This window comes from Phascolarctos cinereus, unplaced genomic scaffold (assembly GCF_003287225.1).
Source record: "Phascolarctos cinereus isolate Bilbo 61053 unplaced genomic scaffold, phaCin_HiC Scaffold_726;HRSCAF=1367, whole genome shotgun sequence".
Classification (NCBI taxonomy): Eukaryota; Metazoa; Chordata; class Mammalia; order Diprotodontia; family Phascolarctidae; genus Phascolarctos; species Phascolarctos cinereus.
Window position 1 is genome coordinate 60,118,871 of NW_027556098.1, and position 25,435 is coordinate 60,144,305.

General features: G+C 36.4%; 1 protein-coding gene across 11 annotated transcripts in view; it reads left to right on the top strand.

Annotated features, from left to right (window-relative positions):
- The window catches only part of CASK (calcium/calmodulin dependent serine protein kinase), a 379,925-nt gene that overhangs the window by 269,812 nt on the left and 84,678 nt on the right, over window positions 1–25,435 (top strand). For all 11 annotated transcript variants that reach the window (XM_020967084.2, XM_020967088.2, XM_020967093.2 and 8 more), the window contains one exon: window positions 3,878–3,999. In XM_020967084.2, the coding sequence (XP_020822743.1) occupies window positions 3,878–3,999 (122 nt within the window). The remainder of the gene's footprint in view (window positions 1–3,877; window positions 4,000–25,435) is intronic.

The following is a 25,435-nucleotide window of genomic DNA, read 5'->3' on the forward strand; positions in this document are numbered from 1 at the left end:
CTCTTTATCTATAATTAATTGACTCTGAGGGCATGGTTGCCTATTCCCAAGGTTTCTGCTTCATTATTTAGTGTTTCTTTCACTGGTCAGAATCAGATCTAAAATAGACCTTCCCCTTATTGCTTCTTCTATCTTCCGAAAGTTGAAATTATCAGCAAGGCAAAAATTTCAAGATGAGAAAAATTCATTAGATATTTACTTAATCATATGCCCTATATTATTTCATATAATTATTCTTTCATTTGCATATTTATTTATGGATAGACTTTCTTTTTAAATTATTCTTCTAGCACTAATAAACCACATAAATAATCTATCAGAAAATTGTTAGATATAGGTATGGTAGAAATAGTGGAAATTTTGTAACCAAATGATTCACAATTATATTGATTAAAATTCATTGAGATAGCAAAGTTAAAAATAAAATTGGTGATTTTTCTGTTGAGTCTGTAGCAGTTTTGTATTTCTCAATCATTTGGGGGCTTTAAAAATAATTTTAATGATTTTTTTATCCTACAGTTTTAGAAGTTAGAAGATACAGAATTACATTGAGAAATCTTATAACTTATGGGAATTGCGTCATTGCCTGTTGAGACTTTTGTTTTTAATCAGTTTGTCAGTTAACATTTATTAAGCTCTTATTGTGTGCTAGGAACTATGCTAAGTGCTATAAAAAACAGTGAAAAGTGAAAGACAATCTCTGCTCACAAGGAGCTCAGAATTTAATAAAGGAGACAGCATGCAAATAACTATGTGAAAACAAGCTATATGTGGGAGAAATTGGAAATAATCATAGAGGAAGGCACTGGAATTAAGGAAGGTCAGGAGAAGCTTCTTGTGAAAAGTAAGATTTTAGTTGATACTTGAAGGAAGTCAGGGAGGCAGAGGTGAAGAAGGGAGTACTCCAGGCATAAGCGACAGCCGGTGAAAATGCCCCTCTGCAGATGAGTGTCTTGTGCAGGGAACAGCACCTGTGAGGTGGAAGGGGACAGGTTAAGGACAGCCTGAATGTCAGTATTTTATGTTTGATTCTGAAGGAGACAGGAAGCTACTGGAGTTTATTTTATAGCAGGGTGTCACAGTAAGACCTGTGCTTTAGGAAGATCACTTTGACAGCTGAATGAGAATGAAAGTCATCTGTCAGTGTCATCTGTCTCCTTCCTGGCATCCTGTACTAAAAAGATGAAGGGAGAGGCACGGCTAAAGTGATTTCCAGCTGTGCTTCCTCAACCATTCAGAAGAAAATAGAGGACCAAAAGAAGAACTGTAGAAAGAACTGGGCAGGTCCACACCATTCTAGAAAGAGCAGCTGATCCAAGCACAGACTTCCCTAGAATGACTTCATTTCCTATACTGTGGTGTAGTGGTGGTGTTTTTTAAATCAGACTTGAATTTTAAAGGAGTCACAGTCCATTTTATCGCCCATTCTGCAGATTTGATTCTCTTTTTTGAATTAAAATCAACCATATTAAATCCCTAATGTGGATAGCCAAGTCATTTTGCTTCAAGCCTCAAATATCTAACTCAAATGGTTATACAAATATTACAAAGATCTAGATTTTTAATGATGGGAATTATGGTAGCAGTTTTTTACCTTAAAATTTTAAGTCACCGCTCAGGAAACCTAAAATCATATTCATTGATATAAGTAAAACAGTTAAAAAGGTGAACCTACAATAAAGTTTTTCTATCACATAAAAAACAGTTATCTATAGGGGACGGTGTGATAGAGACCCCACTCCTATTTTTTTAGGAGTCATCTCAGTTAAAGTACAATCTGACATATACTGACTGTGTGACACCAGACAAGTCACCTAACCTCTCAGTGCCCAAGTCAAACTTGTAAGAATATAAATTGAAAAATAGTTACTGTTCTTCACTGGTGTAGGAAGTATACTTTACTGGAATCAATAAGTATTTATTAAGTACCTATTATGTCCCAGGCATTGTGCTGAGCATTGGAGAGTCAGATACCAAAAAAGAAAAACATTCTTACACTCAAGAAATTTTAGGTATCTGAAACTAAAATTAGGTATCAAAATGTAGATTAATGTAGATAGCTTAGTTAATGAGATTAGCTGATGGAAGTGGGAATTACATCAAGTAAGATAAGCTCATGATTACTAGTACTTTAGAAGAAGTACATAAGTGGAACTGTGTAAAGATAGTGCCTTGAAAAGATGTTAATACCCTCTAGATTATAGAGCTTTTTAAAAAATTAAAATATTTCATCCTATTAGATTATCTTCTTGATTTTTTAGTAGGCAATACTTTTTCCCCCTTCCTTCAGTGAGATAACTCAGTAAAAGAAATACCAAAAAAAAAAAAAACCAACTAGAGGACTGTGTACATTCTAGATATTTTAGTTTTAGGAAAAGTCATCTTACAGTGGGAATACTAGACATTGACCATTAATCTAATCAAAAAGAGTTACTACTTTAGATATTTAAAGGTTTTCTGTTTTGGTGAATGTTCACCCTTTAGTATTCTTGGCATTTGGGCTGTAAGTAGAGATGCTATTTTTAGTATTTCTTGGTGGATCACAAGTTCTGCCAAGGTAAGGAGCTTCCTCTACCAATAAGTACTTCCTCTGCAATTTATAGTTTTAGAAAGTTGCCTGGGGACCTGAAAAAGTAAAAAGTTGTCAATTATTTACCCAGGGTAAGAGAGCCAATATGTGTCAAAGGCTGGCATGATTACTTGAATTCATTGAACTCACTGTTTTAACTCAGCTCTTTCAGACTTTGTAACACATCTTGTTAGTTTTTTTCCCATTCACTCTAATTTGATGATATAACAACAGAGAAGGAAAAGGTAATCTCCCATATTACATTGTAATCTAGAGATTAAGAATAACATTTGTGATGCTGAATTTGTGCAGCCCATACCAGAATTATTTGCTTGGCATTTGTTTTTGGTTTTTGATGCTATTTCCCTTCTGTTAACATCCTTGTTTTGTAGCTGTGAAGCCTAATAAGAAAGCAAAAAATGACAACTACTCTTGGCTTACAAAGACTACCTTCTTTTGTTAATAAGGCCCCAAACTTATGTTCCCACTAGTAGTATTAACCAGGGATTCCACAGTATCAGGATTGCTGTTCTTCTTGTCCTTCCCTAAATAGGCAGAGATAGATAGAACAGAAATTATTTTTTCCATGTCTTTGTATATTAATAGTAACAAAATAAAAATAAAGCAGCTATATTTTCCATTAAAGCTAGTGAATAAGAAAACTCAAGTTTGGTTAAAAGTGATAAAGTTTTGTGTGCTATATATACAGAAATACATAAGAATAAGTAAAGTCAATAATACTAGAAGTTAGAATAATGACAGAAAAGTCAATCAAAAATAAAGTCAACTTTATTCTTGCTGAAGAAGGCACCTCTAAAGTGGATTACAAAAGTGTCATGGGAGAATATGTAATAATTATGCTTAGTACTTAAGCCAGGTGGCAAAATTATAAAATTGAAATAAAACAATTCTGTCTTTTTGTTGTTCTATTGTTTTTACCATCAAGTCAATAATTTAGGAAGTTATTAAACCTAGTTTACAGTATAATTTGATACACAAAGATCTTTTGTAAGTTGCCTTTAGTAGATGAGATGAAATAAAGCAGCATTGTTAGCATCCAGATAAGGCATCTGGATGCTTTAGAAAAGTTATTATAGAAAACCAAGACAACTATACCACTGTTAAAAAGGAATGAAATGACTATATCATTAAGTACTATAGAACTCAAGAAGTTTAGCCTTTGTGAAGGTTCTAGCCTTTGCATTCTAATGTTAATTCATTGTACTGATGTGGAAGATTCTGTTCCAAAGATTAGTTTACCAATGACTTTCTATTCTAGCAATTTATTTTCTGTTTGTTTACCTGTAGGAGCAGTCTCACAGGTGCTAGACAGCCTGGAGGAAATTCATGCACTAACAGACTGCAGTGAAAAGGACTTAGATTTTCTACACAGTGTTTTCCAGGATCAGCATCTCCACACACTGCTAGATGTAAGTCCCCTTCCATCCATAAATTGTATATTTAACATACCAGTTTACTTTCAGCAAGCTTCTAGATCTTTTTTGTTTGCCCCAATTCTGTAAGAAAGAATGTAGAAAGATCAATATAGATTGGATATTGAAACACAATTCATTACATGTATTGTATCTTGTGTACATAAACTGCACTGGGCAGTCACAGTGAAGCTTAAGAATTCTCATCACTTGCTAAGGTTTATGAAAGTATTAAGATGTTTTAATCATGCACACTTTAAATCCTATAGCTGAAAAGTGCTTAATGAAGTAAATACTTGCTTAGTTCTTTGGTCATTACTTCACTGATACTGTGTTAGTAATTTGAAATAGAAGTACTCAAGGATTTTGTTTATTTTTTAATGTATATGGTTTTATAGCTCTTAACCATTTTGTAGATTTTCAAGATTGTCTTGAGTCAGCAAATAAAGCCTTATCCTACTCTGTATTCTTTCAGCTTTCTTCCTGTCTATTCTGAAGGGTTTTTTTTTAAGTGGTTTGCCTAATTAGAATAGCTGTGCCAGTGTTTTTAACAAGAAAACATTTAATAAGCTTCAGTGGCAAAGAGCATAGGAATATACGAACTGCACTTAATGTTTAGTATTCATGTATATAATCCACCATTAATTCATTAAATCAGTATTTAATGTGTCTGCTAAGGCATTGTGCCAAGTCCTGGAAATAACATAACAAAAATGAAGAAAAAGTTGCTGTCCTCAACACACTTACTTTCTCCTGAGAATACAGTATGTAAGTAGATACAAGGTGATTTGAGGAAAGAGAGAGCACTCACAACTAGGGAGATTAGGGAAAGAGTGACTGTCAGAAGTGAACTTATCCTTGAAGGAAGACAGAGACTAAAAGGTGAAGATGAGGAAGGGAGGCATTCCAGGTATGGAGATGGACAGCCTTTTTAAAAGCACAGAGTTGGGAGATGGAATGTTGAGTTTGGACAACACCAGCAGGTTAGCCTGGAATGTGGACTGGTTGGAGGGGAGTTGTGAATAAACCTGGAAAGGTAGGCTCAGACCAGATTGTGAAGGGCTACAAATGCCACAGTGAATTTATATTTTATCCTAGAGATGTTGAGGAGCCGCTGCAGATTTCTGAGCAGGAGAGTAAATGCTCGGCTCCATTCTTTAGAAAGATTATTTTGGCAGCTGAGTAGAGGATGGATTAAAAGGAAACATGCTAGAAGCAGGGAGACCAATTAAGAAACTATTGTAATAGCATGAAGCTGTGGAAAGTCAAGGGACCTGGATTCAAATTAAGTCTCTTCTACTTAACTAGTGACCTTGGGCATGTTCTCTGGGCCTCAGTTTCCTCAAGTGTAAAATGAAAGGTTTGGACTAAGTGACATCTAAAATCCCTTTGAGCCTATACCAACTTTATCTGCAGATATGTGGTATGACATATCTGGAGAATCCAACCACATATGAGCCCTGCCTTATCCAAATCTAGCCCTCTATACACCAATTTCTTTCAGATCCAGAATAACATCATTCTCCTTGGGAAGCTCATCCTTTAGGTGTGCCTCCCAGCTTCTCTAAATGAGTGAAAATGAGTCAGATACAATGAATCTGCTAGTTGATTTCCAGGAATGTTTTCCATCACTGCCATGATGAAAGCTAAGCCCTTATGCAGGCCAGTTACATTGAGAACTGCCCAACTGACCTAAGAGATTTACTGGAGTTTAAGGCACACATCCTTCTCCCCTGTCAGTGCCACCAGCAAGTACTGGTGAATCTCACCCTGTGTATAGGGAAATGAGACTAATAAAGTTCACTTTGAGCCAAGACCCAAATTTTCCTTACTGAGATCTGACCAGGAACTCAGGGAAATCAGTGGATTAGGGAACATTCCTGGCACACTCTAAGAAAAATAGTCTTCATAGTCCCCCTTTAATTTTGGGCACCGAAAGCAATGCAAAACAGTTCTTTTGCCCAGGAGTGGTTGCCTACCATAGACTTCTGTCTAAGGAGAGTTTGTTATTTCGTTGGGGAATTTACAGCTTGCCATCTGACCTAGAGGCAGCTATGTGGTGCATTGGATAGAGTTCTAGGCCTAGAGTCAGGAAGACTCATCTTCCTGAGCTCAAATGTGGCCTCAGACACTTAGTAGCTCTAAGTGACTTTGGGTAAGTCACTTAACCCTTTTTGCCTCAGTTTCCTCATATGTAAAATGAGCTTGAGAAGGAAATGGCAAAAACACTCCAGGATCTTTGCCAAGAAAACCCCAAATGGCGTCTCGAAGAATCAGACATGACTGAATAATAACAAAAATCTGACCCAAGCAGTCCAGTATCCATTTGTCTGTTGCCTTATATCCCGTGGTACTTCTCCATAAAGAGAATATTGATTTTTAGCCAGAGCCAAGGTTACAAATTATAGATTTATATATTTAGATCTAGAAAGGATATTAGAGACAATGAAAACACTGAGACACATGTTGAGATTTTACCAGAGTGGAACACTGAATAAGTGTATAAGGCGGTATTTAAGCCAGGGCCTTCCTGACTCCAAAGTCCAGGGCCTTCTTCCCTATTTCTCAACTAAATCCTTTCAGTGCCACCTCAACTGTAACTAAGTTGACCTCCAGCTAGAATTTTTTGGGTCCATCACTTTCCCATAGTGCCTATATCCCCAGGATGTTATATCAAAACTAGTTGTATCCAAATTCTAAGCCTTATTAAAAGCTAACTCTCAGAATTTCTCAGTTTGGCCCCTGAAAATAGCTTGTCCACACAGGTTATTTAAATTCTAATTCCTTACCACCTTAGCACCTCTTAACAGTTTCTGTCTTCTGTGCCTGCACTTAACCAATGAACATGTTGATGGATTATCCAGAATCCACTGGTAGGAAGCAATCATCCCATTCCCTTTCTACCATCCTGAGTTCTAGGAGTAGTCCAACTGGATGTAACTGTCTGATTTATTCACATAGAGTAACTGCTTCATCTGTGTGTCTCTCCTGGTTGACAGTCTCAGATGCTTACAGAAACCCAGCATAGAAAACATCAAATTAAATATATAGCAGCTCTCTAAGTCAGTGGGGACCCTATTTCCCTTCAATGACAGGACATCTAACTTTGCCCTTGATGACTAATTTTAATTACCAATATAATGGAACAGCCCCAAATTAGAATCATATCAAAACATAACTTATAGCCCATTATGATTTACAATCCACCAAACCCATATTGAAAAAAATTATGTTAATAAAAGAATTCACAGAATGAAACATGCAGATGGAGGAAAGCTCCTTGAAGAACAATCAGTCCTGCTGTGGGAACTCTCTCCATCAACACAATTTCTGTCTCTTTTGTGATATAGTGGTTCAATCCTAGCCAGATTCCCCCTGCAAATGTCTGTCAGAGGCAAGATTTGAAGCTATTTCTTCCTGACTCCAAGCACAAAGCTTGATCCTTTACACTAGAATTCCTCTAATAGAATCAAAATGCAATCAAATCCTGCTTAGCTTTTTAATCACAATTTAGTTTGGAAACTGAAAATCATTTTATGGTAGCCAAAGGATGATCCACCGTGCCAAGTTCAGCACCACAGCACATGTACACATGTGCGTACACACACACAATTTTTCCCATTCCAGCCTACTAGAATTTCATGAAGATTTTATCCCTCTAGCTCTTTGTGACTAAGTAGGAAGAGAGAGTACTAAATGAATCCTTGACATGTGAATCCTTGACATGTCAGTGTGTACACCTCTAAAACTTTTTTTACAGCTCCTGAGTTAACACATGTTTCCTTTATAGCCATGCCTCAGTTATCCTGTGTCCTTCACCAGTTTGCTTTAAAAGCTTATTTTCTTGCTGAAGTCAGTTTATTTCTCTCTGTAACCTGTCCAGCCCCTGACCCCATTTCTCCTTTTCGGCTTTCAACTGTTCTCCCTTTCCATTTTCTGCCATTATCCTTGGTCATCCACTTTCAAAGATTCCCAGACCCAAGCAGTCAGTAAAATATGCTTTTTTTAAAATCTTATTGCTCAGACTGTAAAGTCTGCAATGTTAGCAAGTAAACCTTCAAATTTCCTCTTTCTAAGGACAAATATCTCTTTGTCCTGTTTTAAGGCAGATCATGTTCCTCCCTGTGCTCCATCTGAACCTTGTCAGGGGCTGTGAATATTAGTGCCCCTAATTAAATTCTGCCTCACACATTTTTACAGTGAAGATTCTAGCAATTCACTAAGTCTAATAGGTTCTTACCAAATAAATCTTACAGTCAGTTTCTCAAAGGTAGGTGATCATACTGGCAATGTGACCCAAGGTGTTACCAGTATCTTTTTATACCTTCATCATGGGTTTCCCAGGGTATAAGTGCCAACCTGGATTTATTTTAAGTATGTTTGTGAGCCTGTGTAATTTCATCTAAAAGGTTAATTCTCCCCACACCTAATAAATGGACCTTCCATGCGAGCATTTTCCAGGTTCACCTATAGTATCTGAATTCAGGTTATTTATCATGCTGTTACCTTCCACTCTTTCCCTATCCCCGTAATTCCCAAAGCCTTATCCCCTGCTGTAGCCCAGTTAATATCCTGCCTCAGTTGTTATTTGTTGCAGTTTATATAGTCTTGCACTGGCTCAGTGTGAATCCAAACTCTCTTGTCTTGGTAACTGTCCACATCACTGCCTTAGTTAATTATAAGTTTTCCCTCAGTTCACCATGTTTTCAACCTATCTTGAATTCTGCTCCTGCTGTGTGCTGCATTCCCATCCACATTCTTACAGTTGTTTTGGCATTAGTATCCTCCTTGAAAGTATTTGTTGTAACTCAAGTCAATTTCTGAGATTATAAACCCTATTCCTCTTTATGATCTATCTCCTCCAAGTATCCTAAAGTTGTATTTTAAGATAATACATTCATAACATATAACTACCTTAACATATAACATATAACTGCTGAATATTCTATCAAAGGGCCTCTTTCCTTACATTCTGAGCCTAGACCAGGGTCTTTATTTAACTCAGTCCTTTTCTTTGCCCCAGCCCTAGAGCAACTTTTTTCCCTTAGCCATCACAATAATCCATACTTTGTCATCTTATACAGTTCTTATTCATTTCCTTCCATAAACCCACGGAAGTTGTACGTATCACACTTCTGTGTCATTTTAATGTTTGATGGATACTACTACAGTTGTTATATATGTTATGTATATGTTATCCATCTGTTGTCTTTTGCTCTTGGTAGTTGACCCACCAACCTCCTTTTCAATTCATTCATGATCTTAATGTTCTCTTATACCTTTTATTGCATGCAAATTATTGTTGGTAATAAGCCATAGTCTCCTTACATCCTCCATGCATCCTCTCATTGCCCTTTTGGTCACCCACAGCTAGGATTTTTCTGAGGTCATGGTATAATATCACCAAGAGAATACTGGTGTTAAAAGGTGAACTTTATCAGTAGAGAGAACCCTTGGTATCATTGAAGGTACTCTATTATATCCCAAAAGCAGTCCATCCTGCTATTCATTTTGGGCCAGGCTCATTGTAAATTTGAAGTGCCTGTCCAATATATCTGTGCCGATGGAGTAATTCAATGATCTTCTCACCCCACTGCTATATATTGTAAGGTGGACAACTTGCTTTTTTTTACTAGCTTTTATATCTAAGTGTTTTGAAACCTGCAAAGGATTGTATGTTTACATAGATTTCACATAAATCCATAAAGTTCTATGATAACTTCCATAGAGCTGACCAAATCAGAACAACACAGGTAGAATTCAATACAGATCTGAAGATTTGTGGTAAATGGAATGAAGCGTATATTTAATACCTATGTAAGCAAGCTGATCACTGCCCTTTTTGTCCATGAAAATTCACCTTTTTCAATATGTTTCTAAATTCCTAACTGCTCAGCATTTCTTTCATTAGTTTATATTTGTTTATACAGACCAGTCTGGTAGTTAATTGATCAGTAAGCATTTAAGTGTTTGCCATGTGTCAACGTACTGTGTGCTGAAGATACAACGATAGAAGTGAGAAAGTTGTGCCTTCAAGAACCTTACAAGCTAGGCAGGGGTGATAACATGTACCTATAGGAATACACAAAATAAATAAAAGTTTTTTGAGGAAGACTAGCAAGCTTCATGTAGAAAGAGACAACTTGAACTGAGCCTTGAAGGAAAGTAGCTATTCTGAGAGGCAGGGATGAAGAAAGTACATTCCAGGGAAAAGACATGGAGACAGGAAATAAAGTGCAATATATGAGGAACAGTACAAAAGCCATGACTGAACCAACTAAAGTATTGTGAAGGGGAGGGATGTTTAGTAAATCTGCAAAGGTATGTTTGGCCAAATTGTGAAGGGCTTTAAATGCTAAATAAAGTTTATATTTGTTCCTAGAAGTAATAGGAAGCCATTGAAGTTTATTGAATTGTGGAATAACATGTAGGAAAACTACTTTGGTGAATATGTAGTAGATGGATTGGATCAATAATGCATGTGGTATAGGTACCCATGAAAATAATAGCATATGTTAATATACTCAGTACCCATGAAGTCCATACACTTGTTCTGAACATATAATCTGTAGTTGAAAGATAAAAAGTAGAATATGGAATTAAAAATTCATTCCGTTGAACAACAGTTTTTAACAGCCTACTCCATGTAGGAACACTGCTTTAAGAATGGATAGAAAGAAAAAATTTAGACACAGTCTCTGCCCCCATGAAGCTAACAGTCTAGTAGAAAGATGTTACACACAAGTAAATAATATATGATCAGTGTATAAGACAAGTACAAGCAAACAGCTGTGTGAGGTAACAGACTAGAAAGGTCATTACCAATAATGGGAGTTAGGGAAGGCTTCATGGAGGAGGTAGCATTTTAGTTAGGCTTTAGATAATATTTAGGAATTCAGTATTCAGGTTGAGACAGGATGGGAGTCTTTCCAGTCACCAGAAACAATATGAGCAAAGGAAGTTAGGAAAGTGCCTTTTGAGGGGGCAAGACACTGGAGGAGATACAAATATAAACAAGACACAGCCTGTGATCATAATTATATTATATATAATATATATATAATATATATTAATTTATAAACACATTAAGTTTTGCAAAACGCGCTTTTGTCACAACAACCCTGTTAGTAGCTTACCATCTAGTTATCTTCCAGGGAAAATTGAATTACCATTTATCTGCAATAAACATAATCAAAAATGATTTATTAAGTACTTACTATATCCTAGATGCTAGGTATACAAAAACAGAAATGAGACCCCCTGACTTCAAGGAGCTTATACCCCTTGAGGAAGAGACACCACATCCCTCCGTGGGCTTTACTAGACTAACCAAAAGGTCCTTGAGACTCCTAGTCTAGATGACCTCTAATATCTCTCCTAGCTCTTAATCTATGAGACATGGATGGGTGGATGGATGATAGACATGATAGACACAGACATATATAAAGAAAACTTGGTCATACTACATTGAGGGAAGTTGAACATTTTAAATAATCTAATAATTAGTCACTGAAGTCACAGTTGCCCCAAGCTTAGCTTAATAATCAACTTGGCCAAACCCTTTCAAATTTATTATGCATAGAAATGAACAATACTAAAGTACATTCATTTCAATTAAATTAATAATAATCACTTTATACAATTTTACTTGAATAAAAGGATAATTTTGTACAAAACAAGTTCCTTCCAAATAAAGATATTTGTAATGTGGCATCTTAAGTACTTTGAAGATTTCTATAAGGAGTCCTTTTTGAATTAGCATCAAATCTGTTTCTCAGTGTCATCTGTGATCTGTTTTCTCCATTGATAAATATCCCAAGCCTCTCATGCCTGCCCTTCCTATGCAGCTCTTGTGCATGTTCTCCTATATGTTTGCCCCAGAGGATCCACCCAACACCCTGAGAAAGCTTCCTATCTTTGTTGACATCACAAGGTCACCAGAGGAATATATTGGGCATCCAGCAGTTATCCCTTGCTCTTACCACATGATCAATCCATCTTTTTTCTTCTGATTTGTTTATAGTTTGAAAGTCAAGAGGGATTACTCACAGCTGTTTGAATAATTTGTGTCAACTGCCATGTCCCATTCTCAGTCATTTTTTCTCCATAGGTTTCCAAGTGAACTGTCTACTGGTGATGAGCCTGTCCACACTTAGTATGCCAGTCCTCCAAAACAGCTTGTTATATCCTGCTAGAGGTTATGTTCTGGTGACCTGGCATTCAATAACCTAGAGCCACCTTCCCCACACAAGAAAGCAAAGGACTTTGTGGGATCCGTGGCATGAAAAACTATTCTTAATCCTGAATGACATCTCTCTACATACTGAATTTGCTTTCATATTCTGATCTTTCTTAAGGATCATCTTTATTTTTAGATCCATAGACCAATAACATATTAATAAATTTTTGGATGGATACCCATACAATCCCTGTCCTTCACCCTTTCCCCAACATCCTTACTCCTTTCCTTGTGTCCTGCCCATTCAGTGGATAGAGTACCAGGCCTGGAGTCAGGAAGACTCATCTTCATAAATTCAAATACAGCTTCAGACCCATACTAGCAGTGTGATCCAGGGAAAGTCACTTAACCCTGTTTGCCTCAGTTTTCTCATCTGTAAAATGAGCTGGAGAAGGAGTTGGCAAACTATTCCAGTATCTTTGCCAAGAAAACCCCAAATGGGGTCACGAGGAGTCAGACATGACTGAAAAGACTGAACAACAAAAGTAATTAAAATGAAACAAAACAGGAATAAAAAAGGAACTTGCACATAATTAAAATAGAGATCTGCAGGTTATTCATTAAACATTAAAGAGTACTAAATTTAAATTATTTAATTAAAAAGAGTATTAAAGAATATGCTAAAATATAGCTTAATTTCTCCAATGACATTACTCAGACTTAACTGCATATTTCAGTTTAGAAGAATATTTTGAAAAAAAAATGTCCAGCTGTACAAAAAGAAAACTATCTGTTTTCAAATATTTTAATGTTAAGATTTTTATGACAAAAGGCATAATGGGGTGGTATAATGAAGAGCCTGGAATTTGTAAACAGAAAAGCTAGGTTTCTCTCTCAGCTTTGTTAATGATTACCAATGACACCAGGAGGAAGTTACTTAACTTCTCTGGGCCCCAGCTTCCTTATCTATAAAATGAAAAGGTTGAACTTAGGTCAGATAACTCACATTTACATAGCACTTTTAAGATTTGCAAAGCACTTTCCACATATCTTTACTAGGGAATAAGTAGTGAACATTTTACAGATGAGGAAATTAAAACTCAGAAAGGCCACACAACTCAGATCTTGGCCAAGGCCTCCTCTGAATTCAAATCTAGCCCTCTTTTACTATACTACATTCTCTTTTAAGTTCTAGTCAATCTCAAAAGTGCCTTCTATTGCTGAATCCTATGATTGTTATGAATGTCTGTACTTTTTTTTTAGGAACTTCAGTAATCTCCACTTTATATGGAGTAGCCACAGAATTCATGAAATAATACTCTGTTGTCTTGTGTACATATTTGCATATTGTGTGTGTGTGTGTGTATGTATTATTAAAATGTAAGCAGCTTGAGATCAGGGACAGTTTGTTTTTTTTCCTTGTGTCTCTAGTAATAAGTGCTTAATAAAAGTTGATTAATTGGAATGAAAAGAGTGCCATCACTAGTATCACATGACCTGTGTTCAAGTCCTGCCTCCAGAGTTTGCTACCTTTGTGACTTTGAGAAAGTCACTTGAATTCTCGGGTCCTCAGTTTCTTCATCTATAAAACGATGTGGTGAGATTAGGTAGCTTCTGATGTACCTTGCTACTCTAGATCTATACTTCCTTTACTTTTCCCAAGGAAGCTTTATGAAGTCCTTTGCATAGCCTCTGATTTGAGAGTTTGGGTTTTTTGGTGTTCACCCAGGTGATCCTTAAGCAAGGTCCTTCAGCCTGGTCCTCTTACTTTTTGTCTAAGCTCCAGATATTAGCTCTGGTATTCCTCTGTTTCATCATACATTCCTGTCATTCCATCCCTGCCATTGCCTTGCCCCTCCTAAACCTATTATTTGTCATCATTAGGACCTGTAATTCCTCTACCTGTTAGGAATTTCTCAGGGCATTATCCCCTCTCTGACTTCACTTTTCTCTCTCCCCAATCCCTGAACCCGGTTCAGTTCCACAATATCTTGAATCCTTTTGCCCCTTTGTCTTATTGCTAACCAGACCTTGCTGAAACCCAGCCCTGGCTTACTGCCACCATCCACCTTCTCTCTTCTTGCCAAATGTAGCTGTAAGAAGTCATGCAAACAAGCTGACCAGTCCACTATAGCTATGTTGTCTAACCTTAATTGGGTCTTCACTGCAGCAAGATGCTTCTATTACTCCTCTCTGGTTGATTGCCTATCTCATTCCCAACAGTGTGTACCAAACCTTTTCTTCTCAGACTTCTCACACCTTCTCAGCTGAGGGCCTTGCCTCATTCTCTACTGGGAAAATAAAGGCAATTCACTGTGAGTTTCTCATTCTTCATCCTTCTTAATCTTTCTTCAGTATCTGAAATTGTTGGTCATCCTCTCCTCCTAGCTATTCTCTTCTCTGACTTTTCCTGACACTGCTCTCCCCTGATTCCCTTCCTACCTTCCTCACCATTCTTTCTCATTTTCATTTGCTGAATCACCATCCATGTCACATTGTCTAATTGTGGATGTACCTCAAGGTTCTGTCCTAGGCCCTCTTTTCTCTCTCTATGATCTTTTCAGCCCTCATGAGTTTGTCATCTCTCTGAATATGACCCAGAGACTTACATGTTCAGCCACAGTTTATCTCTTTGAGTTCCAACTGCGTATCACCAGCTTCATTTAAACATTCCAGATTATCCATAGATATCTCAAATTCTTCATGTATAAAACAGAACTCATTATCTTCAACATCCTGTCCCCTGCCTCCAAACTTATCCTTCTTCTGAACTTAACTATTTCTGTCAGGGCTGCCACTATTCTTCCAGTCTTCCAGGTTCACATAATTTCTACCTCCATAACATCTCACATATTCATCCCTTTCTTTACTCACATAGCCACCAACCTTTACTCTACAACCTGTCCAAACTTAGCCTCCTTGATATTCCTTATACAGGGCATTCTAATACAATTATTGTGCTGAAATGACAGGAAAGAAAACAGAAGGTGTCAAGTAACACAGTTTCTGCCTGTAAACTTTAATTTGATTATATAAATCAGATCCTTGTCCACTGACTAACTTGAAGTGGAAATGTTACTAAAAGAGTTCGGTAATAACAATGTTTACATTCTTGCTTTGAATGAAACCAGAAGAAAAAAGCTTAGAGCTAAGTGGAAGAATGGTTTATAAGCACTTCCAAGATAGAGTTGGCTAAGTGAATTTTATAGTATGTCCAATGGTAATAGAATATTTAATTTAATGGACTGTTTGATCACATATTATAGCACTAGTGATAAGTATTTGCAAAAAAGACCATGAAAATAAGTGAAGCTTATGCACTAATATCAGTTGCTATGTATGAAGAAGAGAAATTCATTGAAGTACCTGATAAAAAGCTCCCAATTAAATCAACATTCAGTCTGATGCTTGATAACTTTAGTTGCAATAGTAAGGTGAGGTTAGAAAGAAATATATGGAGAAAACATGGTTCAGGAAGAAGGAATAAAAGAGCTCCAAAACTTATTAACTACCAGAAATGTCATATCTTTATATCACAAACACCTTATTGCAAAAAAATAATTGGTAGGCTCTGGACACCAAATAACATCACACACACACACACGCACACAAGAGATTATAGTTTAACAGACAGGAAAAGATTTGTTATTGATATGGGCATTATCCTCAATTGATTATCTGTGTAACAGAGTCATTAGCTTCTCAGAGCTAAGATTAGAATTAGCAAAAAGCGAGAAGAATGAGAAAAAGACATGCCGTGATTGCAGCAACTGAATCCTGAACTATTTAAAAAGCAGTTGGAGTTAAAAATTGGAAATGATCATCAGAAGGGACACTAACACTAATCATAATTTAATACAAATGATGAACCAATGTAAATTGAACCAGAAGAGCCCAGAAGTCACCTTAGTCTGCAGGTGTCTGATTTGTTTGCTGGTCAGATAGAGGTGGCTGCTAAAGATAACTAACACTGGGTTAGAATATAAACTTATCTTTAAAATCTTATGAAAGAGAGTGGCAGACAGTTATATTCGGAGAATCAGTAGAAAGTAAAATCAATTTAAAGAATGCTAGGAAAGATGCCTAACTAAACACTCATCACTAAGGCAGTTAAGGATATAAAAGATGTTATGTAGGAATTGTATGAGAAGAAGAGAAGATGAACCGGTGATGTGACAAGGATAAGGTATGACAAGTGAATTGTCAGAGTGCCCAAGGGCTCCGACACATTGAGTGGACGGACAAGATCATCTAGTTAAGGCTTTTCATTTTACAGACGGAGAAACTGCACTGAAGTCTTCTAACTTGCAATTGTTATTCCCACTTCTGCCTTCTGTATCCAAGGAGAACAAATCTAATCTCTCTTTCACTCAACAGTCTTTCAAATAGACTATAGTCACATTCCCCTTAAGTCTTTTCTTTTTCCAAATAAATATCCTTAGTTTCTTTAGGAATTCATGGAAACAGACCAATTTTTTCATTTTATTAGCAGTTCAGAGCAGCTGGCTATTCTGTGCCTATAAAATTATGACTCAAAGTGACATTTCTTTGCTTGAATGTAAAGTACACAAAGGAAAAAAAGAAATAATGGTCAGAAATTAAGCTTAAGAGTAGAGCTATCATATACACGTGAAGGCTGTGTAGCGTCAGTTTATTATTATAAAAGCAAGTAGCTGGTATGTTGTCATTTTGACAAACATGGCCTCATTCATGTGAATACTTCTTCCAGCATTTTAGTTGGGAAATAACACCAGACTTTCAACTGTCCCAAAATGCTTGTTAACATAAGAAAGGTTACAAACGGAGAAATTTGGTGAAAACAGGAATCTGCTCAAATATGACTGAATGGACAGTCTGTCTCGCCCTTTTCTTCCCTTCCATAGTTCCATTGCCCTCATTTCTTTGTAAGATGGAGGTATGTAAGAAAAATATATATCATTCCTCTCTTCATTCTTTAAAAAAAAACAAACACTAATGAGGTGTATAAAATAAAAAACATACATAGAGTATCCTCGTTTTGGCCTTCATCCTCTATGCCACACTATTTCAGTTCTTTTGTTGTCCAGGATTTTGCAGGGTTTCAGACACCCTGAGATAGGATCTGTTGATCTCTGCTATGCATAGTTAAAATGAAACAGATTGGAGAAATTACTGTAACTTAAAACTGAACAATACAGAAAAGTTAGGAAAAGTGTCTGTGGCAAGATTCAGTAAAATGGGAAGCTGACAGTTGACTTCTACTTTCTTTTAAGTAGGAAGACTCAGATAATTTGGTTGCCTCATTAAGGACAACTTCTTTTGATGATTAGGTCAGTCTTTTTTAACTAATGAAATTTCCTTTTGGAGAGTAATATTAATAACTTTTGTGCTCTTGGGGCCATTCTGTGCTGCTAATTTTTCTGAATTTGTTTAGCCTAAGCTAGATAGATGAAGACTTAATTATTATAAACATTGATCTAAAAATGCATTTTGTTGTGAAATTTGTATCTGTCAATTTAAAGGTATGAATTAATTATATTTCAGTCATCTGTTGGCAAAACTGTTAGAGGAAAAATAAGTTATGAAATTTTTATCAGGAAAAAAATCAAAATGGCTTTGTCTCTGGGTGTCAAAGATACCCATATATACCAGTTTTATGAAGAATGTTTTAGAGTGGACTTCTTGCATTGTGAAACATGCGTATAGTAATTCCTTTTTTTAAGGTGGTTTCATCATCAGTATAGGTAGTTCATATGAGGCGCTTATACTTTCCCTGTAACTTGTATAGTTAGAGAGTGGCCTGACACATTGAACATTTAGTTACTTGCCTAGGGTCACACTCCTAGTGTCTATTGGAGGTGACTCTTGAACCCAGGTCTTCCTAATGCCAAGGCCAGCTCTGTATCCCTTATCACGCTGCCCTTTTCTACCCCTTGCTCTCTAGTACTTCCTTGGGTCTGTGCTCACATCTTCGAATGGTGCAGATCACAATCCATCCATTCTTCCTCATTGCAGATGCCCAATCTTAATCGATGTTCTCCATTAATCTTCCATATAGTTTCTGTCAAACACACTAGCAGCCTTCCTGCATTCCACAGCTATCACTGTAGAACAGTACTGTGCATTTTTAATTCCATGTTCTCACTGGACAACCAGCTACCACCTTTTGTTCTCACCATCCATTTCCTGGATAGTACTTTTTTTTTTTTGCCACTTCTTGCTTCCAAGTCATCTTTAGTAATAGTGTGTCTCTCCATTGTTCTTTAGGTCACCTGCATTTTGATTTTTCAAAGATCATGATCTTTTATGATTTTGCAATTACCCCATAATAGGAACCCCATAATATTACAGTGACATCAGTGACCTCTTAAAAGAAGTGAACCTATAGACCTCCCAGGAAAAAAAATAAATGGAAAAGGAAAGCTAATGTTTAGACTGTGATATACAATTAGATGGCAGCCCATTGAGTTGGTTAGTCCATCAGTTCATACATCTGGATGGGCACTGCAACTGAGCCCATAATGCAATAAGAAGAATAGAGAGGGCTAGATTGTATTTGTGAAATTATACAGTGCATTCGGCAATCAGAATACTCCCTGACATAGAAACCCATCTAAATTTCTAGTCGAGGTGACTTATATTCCAATTCATATGTAGTCCTGTGAATTTTGTGTACGATATGACAACTTCAATACTATCTATAAAACTGCTGCTTCTTAATGGGATTTATTATGTGTAATTTAGAAGAATGTTTCAGATTAATATTAATTCAGATAATTTATTTCTTTCAAGATTTTTCTCTAAGGAACTGAAATTACTATTAAATTCTGATTTTTCATAATTGCTTTTGAAAATCACTTCCATTATAATTGTGTATTGAATCAGAATATGCCCTCTGTTTACACATTTGCCATCTTAAAAATTACTATTGTCTGTCAACATAAGATTATTAACTTTGGTTCACAAGCTAATTTAGTAGTCAAATAGAACAAACAGAAATTGAGTTTCCTTCATTTTTCCTTCATACCGTTACCACACAAACAATTCTTTGGAGTACTCCATAATGAGTTCTTCTATTATGTTTCCTACTCAGTTTTATGGATGATGTTACAGGGATAAAATGCAAAATGTTGTTCCTCAGATTTGATAATGGGGGGAAAAAATCTGGAGAGCATCCCCGGTGTCTGCTTGTGCTTTAAGGATCTGTGATAGCATCCTTGGGGATACTTCCTCAGCTGGCACAGATCCCAGCTCCGTCTGCACCTTAGTAGGTAACTTCATGAGTTGCTCCGTCCAAAAACAAGGCATCACCTGCTGTCCAACCTTCCAATGATAAACCAGTCCAAAGTTAACTAGATTTGTTTTCAGACCATAGATGTAAATGTTATGGGGCCTGTACTCAAGGCATTTCCAGCTTGATGCGTAGAGTCTGTCAGAGCTTGTGTTCACTTGGCAGGTCCACCTTCACACTGCAAAGAGTATCAGAGTAGGATTTTAGTGGAGTCAATATCTGCTGAAAGAGCCAAATTATGTTTCTGTCCCGTTTTACAGAAAAAATGGAAACTGGTAGGTAGGATCTGTTGCAAATGTTTCCAAGTCTTTGACTATTCTTTTTAGTTTGCTTGGATTTGACATTTTTCTTCAACGTACTCAATTTAGCACAATCCTTGGCATGTAGTAGGTCCTTAATAAATGTTTATTAGACTGTTCCTTTTGAGGTGCTTCATTTTTATCTAAAACCAAACCATGTGTACAATGTGTTTTAGGGATCATTTTGTGAAATTCAAAGCTAGCTTAGTTATTTACCATTTGAAGCTGTGCTCTAAATTTTACTATCACTTTTTTAGCTCACTCTGGAAAGGATTAAAGTTTTTATAAAGCATTGTATAATAATCAAGGTGAGCACTAGCACTTCAAAGGTTTGTCTATTACGGCCTCATTTCTCAGCCTAAGAAGAAACATTGTTATTTCCCAGGTGTGGAGCATGTAGGCTTATCTGATGTGATATTTTCATAGTTTTTACGATTGCTTTTTGAATATTCACAAGCTCAGTACTTTAGGAAACTATTTCCAAGAATATTTGGCTAAGGGAAACCAAGATTCAGGTTAAAATGAAAGGCAAAAGTTGTTGAATCTCTGCCCTCACTTTCTCTTCCTCCCCCTCCACTGAAAAAATGGTTCCAGGTTTGGGTTCTAGTAAAAATGTATCTAGCCTTTCCTATAGTTCTGACCAAGTAGATATATATCATCCTTGATACTTCAGATATTGTTGAAATAATTTCTGCTTGTTTTTGGTTTTCTGCATGAGATCTTCATTTTCATATATGAAGTGTTTGTAAGTTTAAAAAAAAAAGGACAGTGCTGAGGTAGACTATTTATAAAGGATTTCTTTGGGGTTTTTGGTTTTGTTTTCCTTTGTTTTGTTTTTTCTTTTTTTATGTGCAATGTTGGTATCTGTGTCAGTGGGGCATACTTTTGCATGGAAAAATAATTTTAGCCACGATTAGCTCTCTAATTATGTATGAGAAGCCAGTAATGGTGAAAATTATACTATAAATGCAATATTAAAATAATGAAATGTTACTCAAGTAGTTGATTAAAATTCCCTGAAATGTATAATTTATGCTTTTTAAAATATTATTTTTAAATTAATTTTATGATGTAATTTGAAGCTATGACCAATAAGCAGTTAATAGCCATTTCTGTTATTAAAAATCTTAAGTGGATGGGGCAGCACTTGACACTTACTAGCTGTGTGATCCTGGGCAAGTCACTTAACCCCAGTTGCCTAAAAAAAAAATATTAAGTGGGTTGGGATTTTTGTTTTTATTCACAGTAGGTGAAAGGCTGATTAACAGAAAATGTTAATGCATGGTTGTTTTCATTCTTCATATTGTCTTACAGAAATTTTTCCTGTTATGAAATAGGTATTTACCTTGGTAAATCAACTTGACTTACACCGATTACACCTTTCTTTGTCCAGCTTTGCCGAACTTTGACAGACTGGTTTTTTAACATTTACGTACCATCTGGCACAAGTTGGAACATCTGTCAGCATTTGTCCAAAACTGCTGTTTGCATAGTAAATATAATGTGCTGCTTAATTAAGGCTGTTGTTGTTGTTTTTAATGATAACGCCTAAAATTATTTTGTAAAAGTAATTGTAATTTTAGTGAATTCCCAATCAAGAAATGAATACATAACTCATCTACAGCAGCAACTTAACAGAGCATCCCTTTCTACATAATTCTTAATGGCTAGACTTTAAGAAACAACTAATTGTTTTTTAAATGTTGCATTGGAAGTAAATTTTAGATGTTCCATATTTTATATTGAGTTTTAATTTTTAAGAGTTTTCCCCCATGGGAAGTGGGCAGGTTTGATTTCTTAGGGTAAAGATTAACTGTTCTGTTTTATAAGATGCTAGCAAAATAAAAGATCATATTTGAGAATAAAATCTTTTGAGACTAAGAAACTTTATGAAAGGGGAATGATAACTTACAGGATGATATTATGATGCTTGTCTTTGGAAAGATTTTTGTCAGGAATGGGTTAATAACATTGTCATAATATTGACCATTTCAGTACATTCCAGTAGGTAATGCCTACATCAAATTGCCCACAGGAGTCATTGTTAGGTTAATTTACACATTAATATCTGCAATAAACTCTTTTTTGTGAAGTAAATAAAATAAGCTGCTTGATGACTTTTCAGTGTCCCCTCAGGCTCCAAGCTGGGCCATGCTAGATAGGAAGAGATGTTAACAATTCTCTTGGTTACCTGTGGAACCTTAGGCAAGTCACTTTGACCTTCTTGGAACTCAGTTTCCTGTTAGTAAAATGATTAGTTGGATTAAATGGTCACCAAGACCTTTCACAGCTCTATAGCTATGATCCTATGATTTTTAAAAGTTGAAAAGCAACGTGTCAGACAGATTACCTAAGGCATTCCTCTAGAGACTTCTCTCCTAGTTATATTAATTACTACTCTTGGGATCATTCAACCAGTTCAAATCCATCTAACTCTACTACTGTCTGACCTCTTACCTTGTCCCAAAAAGTTGCATGAGAGACTGTCAAATGCTTTGTTGAAACCTAAATATACTATGTAAGGCATTACTCCATGACACTTTCTCAGTAGAACCGTGGTAGCCTTCAGTGATCACTGCTTCCCTCTCTTTAAGTGTTCACAAATCATTCCTTTAATAATGTCTTCTGCACCTTCACTTGGAAGAGTAGACAAGTTCACTGGCCTATACTTTATAGATACTACTTTCATCCCTTTTTTTGAAAATGGGGAAAATGTTTGCCTTTTTCTAGTCCTTGGCACTTTCTCCACTTCAGAAACCACAGCAACATCTCAATATTACATCTACAATAATTACATCAGTTCCTTCAGTGAGTAGCCTAGGATAGAGTTCAAAGACCAGAGCACAAACCTTCTCTTGATAGCAGCTTTTGAGCATTGTGTCCTTAGAAGTCCTTGTGCCCTGGCCTTTATAACATTGATCTCAGTGAGTTCAAGTTCATCCAGTCCTGGATGAACAAAGGGAGGATATTCAGACATTTCTAATTTAACCTGCTGCACCTCCAATTCTACTGAGGGCCTTCCCCTGTAAAATATTCTCTGCAGCATCTAGGCTGTGGCCAGTAGTTCAGACCCTCATCAGCTCTTACCTGAGCTATCATAGTAGACATCTAATTGATCTCCAAGCCTCAAATCTCTCCTCTGGAGGAAAGAATTGGAGAATCCATCCTTTATATAGCTGCCAAAGTTATTTTCCTAAAGTGTAACTCTGGCTGTGTCAAACCCCTACTCAATAAATTGGTTGCCTTCAGAATCTAATATAAAATTCTGTTTGTCTTTTAAAGTGCTTCATAACCTGGCCCTTTCTTACCTTTCAAGCCTTCTCACACTTTACTTACACTAATTGCTCTGTGATCCAGCAACACTGGCCTCTTTCTTATTTCTCAAACAAGACATTTCCATCTCTAACTCCATGCCTTACACTAGCTTTCACCCATGCCTTCAGTGGTCTCCCCTATTTCTTTTTCCTTAGCTTCCTTCAGGCTCAGCTAAAATTCCACCTTCTACAAGAAGTCTTTACTGCCCATTCTAACCCCAAACATAGTGCTTACACTTTGAGATGACCTCCACTTGGTCCTGTGTATATCTTGTTTGTATGTAACTTTTTATACATTGTCTCCCACGTTAGAATGTGAGCTCTTTGAGGGTAGGGACTGTTTTTAACCTTTATTTGTATCCCAGTGCCTAGCACATAGTAAGTACTTTAACAAATATTTATTTACTCAGTTTCTTCTTGGAAGAGAAAACAGAAGCAAAATAAAAATTGAGAAGTTCATTTTTTGCACCGTGGTGATCATCCCATTTGCCCCATGCACTGGTCCTTGTCCTTTCATTAATCCTCCTGATACAGCTAAAGCAATCCTTTTATTGTCTTTAACATTTTATCTCCTGGCTCAATTCATTCGGAACTTTAAAGTTCCTGACATTCTTCTTACAATATCCTATCACCCTAGTTGATTGCCCTTCCTTCCTTCTTTTTTATGTTTTTGTTTTTAATCTGAATTAGTTGATTGCTTCTCCTTAGGCAGTTTCTCTTTTATTCATCATCTGAATCATTCTTGCTTCTGTCTATAGCTTTTAATTCTCAAGAGCTTCCCATTCTTCTTTGGTGAACTTACCCTGCAAAACATTAGGTTACTTAATCCTCCTGATGCTTTTTCTAAATCTTGTGAAATCTGCTTTCACAGAGATAATGCAACTTATGTCGAAGGTAAGTCCGTAGTGAAAATGTTTATGTATGCATTTGTGTGTATGTGTGCACATGAATTATTTGAATATGTGTGTATATGTATGTTGTACATATACGTGCTTTGGTTTTATAGATGTGTATGTGTGTGTGTGCATTTCACTATTTACTCATTTGCGTGTGTATGGGTATATATGTTCTGCCTCTGACACATATCTGTATGACCCTGGACAATTCTCTTAACCTGTCAATGCTTTAAGCAACTCTCTAAGACTATCTGTTGCAGAAAAGGTGCTGATCGTCTGTGGTAGAGAGACCTGAGACCTTCCTCTTCCTTATCCAACAGTTCCCTATATCAGTGAAAATAAGAGAGAGAGAGAGAGAGAGAAATTGAAAATGAATTATCATTAAGGGAAGCTGCGAATATATTAACTGCTCTACTTTTGAAAAAGACAGATGTCTTACATCAGATTTAAAGCTTGAAGTGACCCTAAAGGCCATAGAGTCCAATCCCCCTTTAAAAATGAGGAACTTTAATTACCTGTACTATCATAGTAGACATCTAATTGATCTCCAAGCTTCAAGTCTCTCCTCTTGAGGAAAGAATTGGACAATCCATCTTTGATAAAGCTGCCAAAGTTATTTTCCTAAAGTGTAAATCTAGCTATGTCCACCCCCTACTCAATAAATTCCATTGATTCCCTGTTATCTTCAGAATCAAATATAAAATTTGATCAGTTAAATGGCTTGCCCAGGGTCACATACCTGGGAACTGACTGAAGCAGGATTCAGGTCCTCCTAACCAGCACGAGATACTGGTTTCTGGCTCTCGGTGCTCTCTTCTGCTACAGTCGTGTGTCACTATCTGCCTTTTGGACAACTCTAACTCATCTTGTCCAAAACAGAGTTCATTATCTTTCCTCCAAATACTCTACTCTTCTCAATATTTTACTCTCTCTGTCTACTATCTATGACACCTTCATCCTCCCAAATTGGCAGACCAATAACCTCAGTTTCATGTTTTCTTTTTGGTAGTTGTCCTAGCTAATCTTTGTGGCTAACTGCTATGGCCAGCAATTTGCCATGGTTGTTTGCTGTGTCTTTTCAATCTGTAGTTTTAAAATTATGTTTATCTACTACTGACAAATATGTAAAGTTGTATGAAATCTGAACAACTCTCAGCTTAGTTTTCTCTTGAAAAACTCACAGATAACATTTATTTTGTGCATTTTTTTCTGAAAAGTGTTCTAAAACATCTTCTGTTTCATACTCTCTATGTTCTTCTACTGCCTATTTGTTTGTTATCTCCCAAACATCAGTTTCATTGACAAAATTATTTTAAAATGAGGCTAGTGCTCAATAAGGAAAACCAAGAACTGAAAACACGTATGTCTGATGATCTGGTGCATGACTTTTGTTCCATCCTGATGGAGGCTGCTATTTTTATATTCCTGCTCAGCTACTGTTTAAACTGTCTTCCTAAAAAGGATAGTATACTTTC